This window comes from Centroberyx affinis, unplaced genomic scaffold (assembly GCF_046629955.1).
Source record: "Centroberyx affinis isolate AG114_WGS23_722 - 3 ecotype Tasmania unplaced genomic scaffold, CSIRO-AGI_Caff_v1 ptg004048l_1, whole genome shotgun sequence".
NCBI classification, from domain to species: Eukaryota; Metazoa; Chordata; class Actinopteri; order Beryciformes; family Berycidae; genus Centroberyx; species Centroberyx affinis.
The window spans coordinates 86,854-98,828 of record NW_027281844.1 but is presented as its reverse complement, the minus strand read 5'-3'; the positions used below and the strand labels follow the sequence as shown (position 1 = coordinate 98,828).

General features: G+C 44.7%; 1 protein-coding gene across 1 annotated transcript; it reads left to right on the top strand.

The window, feature by feature from the left end:
* Positions 1 to 1,646: 1,646 nt before the first annotated feature.
* Positions 1,647 to 4,678, top strand: LOC139663558 (ras-related protein Rap-2b). The gene is made up of 2 exons (XM_071542263.1): positions 1,647 to 2,836; positions 3,535 to 4,678. The coding sequence occupies exon 1, from the start codon at positions 2,233 to 2,235 to the stop codon at positions 2,782 to 2,784; it is 552 nt and encodes a 183-aa protein (XP_071398364.1). The 5' UTR covers positions 1,647 to 2,232; the 3' UTR covers positions 2,785 to 2,836; positions 3,535 to 4,678.
* The last annotated feature ends 7,297 nt before the right edge of the window (positions 4,679 to 11,975 follow it).

Below are 11,975 nucleotides of genomic sequence, written 5' to 3'. Positions count from 1 at the left end.
TGATAAAGTGACCATGTCTATCTAATTATCACTAGCATGTGAAAACAAACTCTCCTCTCTCCTGACAGGACTGCCTGGGCCCTGGATCCGGGGTGATCACTCTCATAGATGTGACAATCCACATCACAAGGCTCTGGGTCAGATTACCCCTCGCTCCCCATGGGGCAAAGCGCTGATTGCCTTTATGCAGGCTTTGAGTTGTTGTTTCTTAATGGGATTTGGGGAGGGGCTGGCTGCAGGGCGCTTTGACTGACCACATGACAGGCCAATCCACATGTTTCAGCCATGATCACCTTAAACCAAATCTGTGGCAAAATCCTCTCTATGGATGTGTCTGCATCTGCATGCATGCTTGTGTCTGTGTGTGACTGTGTGGCAATGCTGTGTGTTTTTGTGTGACCCATAAACTCTTCCTTTGAACCCAGGTACACCAGTCACAGAAATAATGACTGACTCACAGACTCTGATTCAGTCTACTCCATTCATGACTCTAACCGCTGTGTGAGTGTGTGTTGTATCTCTGTTGGTGATTTGTGGATAGATTAAAATCCTATCGATCCGGCAGAGTTTTCCCAGCCATCCCCCGAGGTGATGAGGTCACAATGAGGTTTAATCATCTCTGCTCTATGCTGACGGGCATTGATTAGAAACGGCGGTTTAGTTTAGCTAGGGGTTGTCATGATGGGTAGCGTACACACACACACACACAAACACCTACACACACAGGCACGGGCTCTGCTGATGATTCAAATAATCGCTTTTATTACTATCTTATTACATAAGGCCATTTCCACTGAAATTCCCATTTCCACTGTTATGGCCTTATGGATGAAAGATTACATCACAAGTGACAAGTAACTCTCAGATTAAGAATAAGTGTGAGAAACTGTCTTTGTCATGCGCTGCAGGCAACACAACCTGGCCACAAACAACATTCCTTCCTTGTAGGCCTGAGAGCAGCAATGTGGTCCAGAGATTGATCTGACGACAGAAGGAGGCCCTATAGCACAAGTCAGTGAACAAGGAAATGAGGATTATTCTGATTCTGGATCATATCAACAAAGTAAGCGTAGAAGTGTCTGGACATGTGAGACAAAGCCTATAATTTGTCACAATGTGGGGTCACACTACATGGGGATGATGATGTGAGCCACTCCCTATTGTTTCATTTTATGTCACTTCTGCTGAAATACCTTTTTAAAGAACCTGTGTAAAAATAATTTCTTTGGAAACCGTAAACCAATTACCGAAACACAGCAGTTGCAGTAGATAGGCTCTTCCAGGAAGTTTGTGGAGCACTGAGAATGAGTCAAGCAGCAGTAAGCCTATGCATCAGTGATGTCGAAACTAAGGTGTGGCAAGTCTGCGGGGGCCCTTGTCAGCCCCACTGATTGTACGATAACAGCCGCACTGCACCTTTAACAAGAACGAGAGAGCCCGACTATTTATTGAGTGACGTGAGACGCAGACTGCGTGCTGAGTGTGGGCAGGAAGAGCTGAAGTACTCACGTACAGCTGCGTCAAGCTAGCCAGAGACAGACAGAATAACACCGGAAAGTAGACAGTTTTGCTTTCGAAATGAAAGGATAAAAATTGTCACATGAAAAAAATATATATGTACGGAGTTGTACAGAACAACAAAAAGTCTCGGTGGAACCATTACATTATGTATGGAGTGAAACTGTAGCTGTAAAATAGAGAGAAATATTGTATTGCAAAACACCACAAGGTAGGCTATTGCCTGCTGAGTACCGTATCGACGGGCAAATTCAAGCCTAAAATAACTAATTCCTCCTTGGATCTATTCTTTATTTTCACTTTGGAACAAGTGTTACTGGAAAAACGTTTGCAACACGTACTAGTCAATTGTGCTTTCATTTTGAAAGTTCGAACCGGAAGTGCAAATGTTGTATTCTGGCTGACTTGACACTGGCAAACAGAGCGCACGGTGGCTACTTGAGCGAATACGTGGGAACCTTGCACAAGGACCGGCGGGGCTGTCGTCGGGGACTCAACATGCCACATTACTAGTGCTGGGTCTGGGTCCGAAACAACCGTATTTACACTTTGAACGCCGCTTGTTCACGACCACGCCCCGTATCCACACAGACTACAGCCGTTGAAAACTGCTGGTGGAGGAGCAACGGTGCGCGATTTGAAACCCAGCAGGGCGGCTAGCGGGCTCGGAGAGGAAGCAGGAGTCCTGGTGTTGGGGGTAACTGTTTGGGAACCATGCGAGAGTACAAAGTAGTGGTTCTCGGGTCCGGAGGGGTCGGCAAGTCGGCACTGACCGTCCAGTTCGTGACGGGATCCTTCATAGAGAAATACGACCCCACGATAGAGGATTTCTACAGGAAGGAGATCGAGGTGGACTCCTCTCCGTCCGTCCTGGAGATCCTGGACACGGCGGGGACGGAGCAGTTCGCCTCCATGCGAGACCTGTACATCAAAAACGGTCAGGGTTTCATCCTGGTTTACAGCTTGGTAAACCAGCAGAGCTTCCAGGACATCAAGCCGATGAGGGATCAGATCATTCGGGTGAAACGGTACGAGAGAGTGCCGATGATACTGGTTGGAAACAAAGTGGACCTGGAGGGGGAGAGGGAGGTCTCGTCCGGTGAAGGGAAGGCACTGGCGGACGACTGGAACTGCCCGTTCATGGAGACTTCAGCCAAAAATAAAGGCTCGGTGGACGAACTGTTCGCAGAGATAGTCCGACAGATGAACTATGCCTCAACACCAAATGGCGACGACCAGTGCTGTTCGTCTTGTGTCATTCTTTAAAAAATGGACAACCTTAAAGTTTTATTCTTTGCTCAGTTTTAAGTTTGCAATGGTAAGTGTGCCACTCACAGCCGCTCCAAGTTAGACAGACACTGGAACTGAAAAGCTTTTAGCAATAATCGTTTGCCCTTCTACTTGTCAGGCACTGCCTGACAAGTAGTAGGGCAATTATGAAAATGTCATTGAAATCCTTTCTTTGCACATCTCCATATTGAGCATAACGGGAGTGAAAAGCAGAATACTGGATGAATGTTTAACTTGGCTAATAGAAAGTGCTCCAATTTGAACAAATGGCTCTTATGTTTTTTTTAATCTGAAGCCAGTTAGTTCCGTGCCAACTGCTGTTCATATGAGCACATCCTTAGTTTTAACTGGCAGCCTGGGGCACTTTGCAGTCTTTTGTTTTACTAAGCAGATTGGGGAAGTGTCTGACTCATTTGCAGAACTGGAGGGGCAAGCCTAGACAGACTGAATTACTTTTACAAACTAAGCTGTTGAGTCTGTAGGCCTACAGTGTTGTTAAGCAAGCGCTCAAATAGCATTTCCACAATGAGGTTAAGAGACGGTAGGGGAATTCTGATGTTCTTGTTTGGCCTACATTCAGGGGTCAGCAAGTAGGTTTAAGTTGAGCCAAGACTGTTAGCTTGTGTACTGAAATGGTCAAAACACTGTGCATTTCCCACTGTATCTTTTGTGAGACGTTGGTACTGTTCATTGATGAGTCTTTCTCTGTCTCTGTTTCTGCTGCAGTGTGTTGCAGGAAGTGTGTACTGTTGAGCTCTTCTTCGTGTCTCACCCTGGCCTTGGAGGAAAACGAAGGGAGGAATGCTGCAGGGGGACGAGAGGAGGAGGAGGGGAGCAACTGAGATGGAGGGAGGGGTCCACTCTTCAGGAATTCTGCTGGGTTGGAGTATCTTTGCAGCACGATCAATGTCCACCATTGATGTCAACACCGTGTCAGATCCACAGTTTCTGCAAACCACGCCCCCAATCCCCCCCCCCCCCCCCCTCCCCCCGGTTCCGATTGTACTGACAGCTGGAACAAAACCCCAACGGCAAAGACATGGAGAGCAACACTTAGACGCACATAAATGGATATTTCTGTATAAGAAGACAGAGGGATAGAGTATATTTTGTTAAATAACTGCACAGTTTGGGGTGGGTAAGGATTTATTGGGTGATATTTCTCCCTAAACCATTTTGGAACGATGATCCACAACACTCAAAATCCTATTTTTTTCCAAAGTCAAAAGAAATTGACACCACTCAACTGTTGGTGGAGTGACGTGACGAGTGCCACTTTTTTCTTCATCTCCTCTTCAGTGTGCTAGAGGACCTTAACTGAAGTGACATAGGGACGGTGACCCCTGACCTGACCGCCCTTGTGTCGAGTGCCTTTCCAAAACAAATCAGCTGTTCAGATTCAGTGCCAACCTACATGGATCACCAAAAGAACCCTTGAACATGGCAATCCACAAAGTAGTGAACTGTTCTTCTGGATAATTTCGTAGGGGTGGAGGCAGAAAAAAATATACAAAAGGCTTTTTGTTAATGGAATGGCGGTTTTCTTTCTGTTTTGAGTTGGCCTTTTTGAAGTCTATAAGGTGTTGATTTTGCAATGTCTACTTGGTTTGGCCAAACTTATATATTGAAATACACAGGTACTGGAACCCCTAGACTTGATGACAACACCAAACGCTTACCTTCCAGACCACTTAAATCAAAGGAATTCTGTTTGTTCTGTTTATTTTGTTGTTGTTTTTAACAGGAAATGTGACGATGTACCATTGACAAATCTAACCTGATTGTAAGTTTAATTTCAGACCAGCCTTTTAACAGTGGTCTGTCTGTTTTAAAAACAAGACTTTTAATACAAATTGAATTTTTTTAAAAAGAGACCAAGCTGTGTTTTTTCTCTGTGGAAGTCTATTTGTTTTTATATTGTGCCATAATAGCTTTTTGCCAGTTTGCAGAGCTTAAACAAGGTTACCAGGTGTAGTTTGGACAAGTGTTCATCATTCCTTAAACGGCATCATCCTCTTAACTGTAGAGACAGCTAGGACTGTCTCTACACGATTATTTTCATAATTGATTAATCTACTGATTATTTATTTGATTAATTGAATAATCACTTAGTCTATAAAATGTCAAAAATAATGACAAATGTCCATCACATGTTACCAGAGACTACTTAAAATTGCTTACTTAGTCTGACCAGCAGCCAAAAAATCATAGCATTTTTGAAGCTGTAACCAGCAAATGTTCATTTTTTTTACTTGATAAATGACTAAAAGGATTAATGGATTATCAAAATTATAATCAATTTTCTGATGATCGACTAATCAATGAATCGACTAATCATTTCAGCACTAGAGACAGCCACAGAATGTGAGGAAAACAGGCAAAGGTAACTGAAGAGCATCCAGTGAGATTTGTGATATTTGCTTATTTGATGGACCCTTACTAAATGTGCAAATTGGATTAAGATGAAAGCTCCTCTAACCACTCATCATCCACACATGCATTAATAGACCGTCGAGGCTGGGGTACGCAGCTCCAGAGAAATTTCTCCTTCAAATGTGTGGGTGTAGTAGTGTTTTCAGCCCTGAGCTTGGGTCTCGGTACAGTGTGTGTGGGTGTAGTGGTGCGATGTGGAGAGGCCGGTATGACTGAGCGAGCCCAGCGCTGGTGTGTTTACCTATGGGGATTACCTGGCCCCGGCTGGCTGGTCGACTGCTGTATGGCTTGAGGGGGAAAGAGTAAACAAACACAGGCCAAACCTTGCATAGAATCCAGTGTTTCTAAGAGTGAATATGTGTTGAGCTGGGCTGATCTTTCACGCTGTCTGTATGTGTGTCATGGTGTGTATGTGTCTTATGAGTCTGAGCATATGTCTCTGCCTATCAATCCTGCATAGGCTCAAACCCTATGAGGAACTGTGTATCTCTGTTTCTATTAGCCAGGGCAGGCAATGGTGTCATGTGTCCCTTCGGCTTTGACTGCACCATGTGACTCGGGTGGGGGTGGGGGGTGGGGCTCGTGGGGTGTGTGTATGTTGAGGGGGGTGGGAGGAGGGTGAGAGGGGTGGGGGGGGCATTCTAGAGAGAGAGTGTGAAATGTCAGAGTTCTAAACAATGGCCGCTGGATTGTGCCTCTCCCAACAGGTGGGATCAGACAGTGGTGTACGCACACAACAGCCTTTACATTAGGTGCCCACTGTGTGTGTCTGTGTGTGTGAGAGAGAAAGAAAGAAAGAAAGTGAAAGCGAGGTGCATCCACACACACACATGTTACTCTCTGCATGTACAAAGAAGAGAGGCACTGTGCACAAATGCCTCCGACCTGCATTTCTGTAACCATCGCCCCATAATATTCTGCGTCCGTTTCATTTTCCGCGAACTTGCCGCGTGTCTGTGTGGTTGTTGGTATCAGGCTTCAGATCTGCCTAGTATGGAGGAGCTTGTCTGCTACAGGCTGTGGCTGTACCATAGTGATATCTGCCTCAATGGGATATCAAGGCTAATGGCGTGTTTCCTCCAAGGTCTTGATACAGATTGTGTGATTAGACATGTACAGAGCTAAGGTTGAACCCTACCCCAGGCTAGCACAGTTAAAGTGGTGGTGGATGAGAGGTAAGTTATTACAGCTATGCCCCAGATACTGTAAATGCACCCCCCACCTCCAACTGCTGCTCTGGTTCAATCTCTTGCTGTGGTATAAACATCTGATAGCAGAAGAATTTGCCCTTTGGAGAGGAAAGGGCCTGTTGAGTTCCTGTTTTTTTCTTTTTCATCTCGCTCTTCCTTTGGAGAGAAGGTGAAAGTTTCACTTTCATCAACTTTGCTTCTATGTAGAGAGGTGAATTAGTTTCAGCCATGTAGTTATTATTTGTCAATGTGTTGCAGCCACATTTTCAACTGCAGCGTTTTCTTCAGATTCAAGGCATTTAATGTGGCTATTTTTAAATTCAGTGGTTTCACTTTCAGCTAACAGGAAATCAGCGGTCTGCAGGTTTACAGATGGCATAGCTTGTCAATGGTCACTGGTCACAGGAGATGGTCATGTGATGTGGTTGCCATGGTTAAGGGGGGGGCTGGGATGTGGTATGGCTGCTCAGTGTGGCCTCGTGACCTTTGGGAGTTCAGTCACTGCTGGAATGGTGACTGTAAGGGAAGAGGGTATCAGTCCATTCGATCAGTCTGTCTTTCTCTTAGTTGTCATCGTCTTATTCTGTTTGCTCATCAGCGGAAGTGTGCTTGTGTTTCCAAAGCTAATTTTTGGGGATGTAGAAGTATTTGTACAGGCAGATTTGACAGTTCTGCAACATGTTATATTATCTTACCGTCCCTGGATACAATAAAGTAAAAAAAAAAAGATGTCTTAATGGTGAAAATAAGAGTAAGCGTGTTGTTTGGTGCACTGATGCAAGATCTGTGATTCTGGGTGCTTTCTGCTGTTGGAAGCATTTGCAGTGACAGGAAGTGTTGCGACAGAGCCAGTGAGAGTGGGTGGTGTGTGTTTGCATTTTTTACATGGGGCTTAATCACTATATAGGCTCCTTGCTGAATTACAGGCTTCTCTTGCTCTCCCCACGTCATCATGCTATTTCTGAGGCTCTGTTGTGTTCAAGAGTGTGGTTTTCGTTTTTGCTTTTTTTTTCTTGGCAGATGTGCAGCGTGCTGTTATGTATCTGTCTTAGGGAGTGTGCTCTCAGAAATCCATTTAACTGTGTTGCACTTTCTTTCTTTCTTTTTTGCGCGCTCTCTCTTGCTTAGGCACATCACATTGCTTGACACTTCTAATTAAAAAAGAGAAATGCGCATGGCAGTATCTGCATGGAAAGTCCGTATGGCAGTGTAGTGAATTTTATTGTGTGTGCGTCTGTGTGTGTTACTGTCATTTCTTTTTGTGACTGACATTACCATAACAACACTGGAGCAACCATTGGCTCCCTGTTTGTCTTACACTTGGCTGAATAAGCTTTGTCTTTCTCTTTCTCTCTCTCTTCCTCTCACACACATGCACACACACACACACACACACACACACAAACACACACACTGCAATTAACCTACATTTTACACATTTAAACACACTGCAGTTCACATTCCTGCAGCATTCCGATGCCCAGATTTTAACACAAGCGGCAGAGGCATCACTCACCTCCGCGTGTATCAAGGCACTATTGCAGCACAGTAACAGCGTCCTGGATTAGATCTGACAGCGTCTTTATTACCCATTTGTTGCTTAATCCATGCAGCTTTATCAGTTCCTTTGACCATACTGTACTTTGAACAGTGCTATCAGTCAATCCCATGGGAGCTGAATTGTGAGTGGTCTTCAAATAAGTAGATTTATGCTGGAGCAATTGAAATCTATTTCAATAGTTTTGGTATACTGTATGTGCTGTCTGTGTGTGCTATCATTCTGGGCATGCTATATATCTACCGGTCTGAGTAAGCATATCCAGGATCAGTTAGTCCTTCCTGAGTCTCATCCCAAGCCAGTATGAGCTGACACGTCACGACCGGTCTTTGATCAGTTTCTCTGGACGACTTGATTCGGCTCTGCCTCTGTAAATCAGGGAGTGGCCTTCTAACTCGGAGCTGACAGACTGAGCCGGGATGGGAATGCCCCGGAATTCCTCTCATTCCTGTCATTCCTTCAACTGTACTGTCTGGACATGTCTTCAGCCTGCACTGAAAGAGAGGTGGTAGGAGGGAGAAAGTTGGGAGGGAGATGATGAGGAATATATGCAAAGCAGCGGTGTAACTGTTTTTTGTTTTTTTCGTCTTTAATTTCACGGTTTCTGGACATGCAACTCCCATTCATTTCTGATTGGATTCCCTGTTTAGTTTGTCTTTCCTGATCACATCTCTGATCTGAGAGATTTTGGACAGAGAGCATGTGACGAACGGTTAGAACGGTTGAGAAAACGCATCTCAAGGGAAGGAGAGTGAGATGGGCAAACAAAAGCAAAGGTAGAGAGAAAGAGTGAGAGGGAGAGAGAGCAGAATAGACGAGGAATAAAGGAGAGAGCGCAGGGTTTGTCTAAACAGGCCCCCAGACACCGCCCCACTGTGTCACAAGATGGATCCCACTGGGCACACAGTCAAACTGCTCTTTATACCCATCCTCTGATAATCATAGCACAGTTGCCTTGGTATGCACCAGAGCTAATTCTGAAAGAAAACTAGGCCAGAAGATCCAGTTAGACGGGACTAGTTACTAGCGGCACCCCCTGTGTAGATTTATAACTATTGTTCATGGCTGCCAGTGAAGAGAAGCTAATGCTTAAGGACCTGATTTGTAATTGAGTTTGAGTTCACTTACAATCAGTGTTTAATTACGATGGGAAAATCAGGTCATCGGGTGCATGGAGGCATGCCTGACTGGAATTTTATTTGGCTTTGCCTAAGGTATAATTAAATGTATAATTAGCACATAGAGCTAACAGGATAAATTCCCAAATGTATGGGGCATTAACCCCAACAGTGACATGTATGATAGCACAATCTTAACTGTAGCCTATGTGAGTCAGACACTCCTTCAGCTACTTGGCTGCTGTTGCTCCATGGCAGACTGTAGATGTAGCTGCAGAGGTTTGGGTGTGGTTTCTCACTTGAATGACAGGCTAGTTTCTTTCCGCCAGAGGACTTTCAAGGAGTTTGCTCTTCAAAGTTTCCCAATAGTTTGTTTGTTTCCGTGTTTGAACATATAGGCCTATGTCAGAAGTCTAGAAGTGGCATATGATCTCACCTTTAGAAAAGGGGAGAGGATATAGATCAGACCTGATCATCCTGTGTGTGTGTGGTGTGTGTATGTGTATGTGTGTGTGTGTGTGTGCATGCTTAAGTGGCTATACGTGTAGCATGTTTTGTGGACATGTGTTTTTGTGTGCTCATGATTCCAAATGGAGAAGGACTGGGTGAAACCAGAGAGAGAACAAAATTAGTAGCATTAAAATATAGAATCAGGTAGTCGTTCAATACACCCCCACCCCCCTCCATACACACACACGCACACACACACACACACACACACACCACCACCACCACAGGGAGCACCTCTGGAGCTCGAAGGGATTCACTGTCTTAACCCAATGCTGTAAAATACACCGTACCAATATCACAACGCAGCATAGAATTTCGTTTTTCGTCACATACATAAATTCCTATAGGTTTTCACCCCCATCTTCCCCCTTCCCTTCCCTTCCCTTCCCCCCTTTCTTTTCCATCCCCCCCATCTGGTGGGTCTGTGGTCAGAGGAGGGTGCGTGGCATCCTCCTCCAGGGCCTGACGCTGGGTCATGTGACTCTGCCTCCCGCCACCCTGGCATTGCCCTCCTGTCACCACGGCAACTTCAGCATTCTGACTAACATGCCGTGACATCCATGACCTCCCTCCCCCATTCGCTATCCCGTCTCTTTTTCTCATTCCATCATCTTTCTCCCCTCTCTCTCCCGCGGTGCCGACTCTCTGTTCTCGTCATAGCTCCATATTCTTTGACTCCTGTCACCTCTTTCTCCCAATTTAGCCTGTTATGCCTTTCGAAGTATTTGTCATTCTATATATTCTCCTGAATTCATGTAACCTAGTTCAGGGATTGCTATTTCTCCGGTGGATAGAGAACTGAGGCTTTTCAGATAGCTGCCATGTTACTGTTTAATAATACTGGCGCTGGTAAAAAGGGAACTTCCTATTTTATAAACGCATGAATGGTTTTTGCTCAATAACCAGAGTGATGTTTGTTCAATATTACTGTCACTTTCACCATTACCAAAATCAACAATTGAGTAGATTATGTTTGCTTAGTTATGCACTCTTCTTCTGTCTCTGTCCTCCCTCCCTCCTTCCTCCCCCGACATAAAGAGAGCAGGATCACATTCTCTTCATCATCAAGCCCTTCTCCTGAGGCAGGTTTACGCAACACCTCTTTTATAACCTAAGCAACCAGGGGGCAGAAGGAGAACCTTGTGGGAGAGAGCGACTACAAAAAGAAGAGCTGAAGTTTTCATATGTAGAGAGAAGAGAGTGAGAGAAACCCTGTGTGTGTGTGTGTGTGTGTGTGTGTGTACTTAAGTGCTGCCTTATCCTTGGTGAGAGCTGTAAGGATATGATGTGTTTCTGTTGTCAGTGTCAATCTCCTCCTCCTGTGTGTAAAGGAAGCTTGGTAAGGACCTCTCCCACTTTCTTCAACCCGACACCTGCTGGTAATGGCCTCGACAATGACAAAAATTTATGTTCGTGACTTTCACATAATTTGCATTTACGTAAACAAACATCTCATCCGCTCGCCTACACAGTTCTAGACCTATACTTTCCAGATGTTCCCCAGCGACCCACACTTTCATAACTTTTATCACAACACCAAACTCAATTTGCAGTCTTAGACAAATCTAACACAGCTGAGCCTGGTTTTTGTGTTCTAACCAACTAAGCAGTGCAAGGACATGGGAGTTATATAATTTCTTGAGAATTTGGTGGCCTATTTTAATGTTCATATGAGCAACTTCTGGCCTCTTTCCAACTACCATTCAATACAGGCCTATGCACTTTTAACCTTAAAAATACAGTCAATAAATATAATACTCTACAGATAATCTCTGCTCTCTAGAGGTAAAAACTTTTCTCTCTGGGAAAGTTTGTAAAATTGTGCAATGTCTAAAATGTTTTTAAAGTTACACAACTGTTAGCCAGGTGTCAAGTGTTTCGGAACTGTCATCCAAATTTGGTCGCAGCCGGAAGCGCGCGTCTGTGTGGACAAATTTGCTGTGTGGTGTGATTAAACGTTACTGCTTTGCCCAAAGTACACGGCCCCACCCAGAGTTTCTGTCTCACACACACATCAACACACGGCAGCAGGAAGCGAGCATGACTGTGCAGAAGCCACTCATACCTCTCAGACCAAAGCACTGTTGACACATTAAACCAGATTATTACCACATGACTCACACATCTCTTTCGTTTTCATTGAAACCTTTATGATATTATATGCTGACAAGGCGTGCGTTTGTATGCGTGTGCACATCATTCCCACGTGTAAGCGCATAATGCTCATGCCACAAAGTGAATCATTTGGTCTATATGTTATCTTTAAGATGCAGAAGATGCCCCAGATCTGACCCTCCACATTGAATTGATTTCTGGGAATTTTGCAGAGGCTAGGCTGTGAGGAAATTGCTCATATCC

What these genes read in the sequence shown, in the direction of transcription:
- LOC139663558 (XM_071542263.1), top strand. Translation starts at nt 2,233, where the DNA reads ATGCGAGAGTACAAAGTAGTGGTTCTCGGGTCCGGAGGGGTCGGCAAG.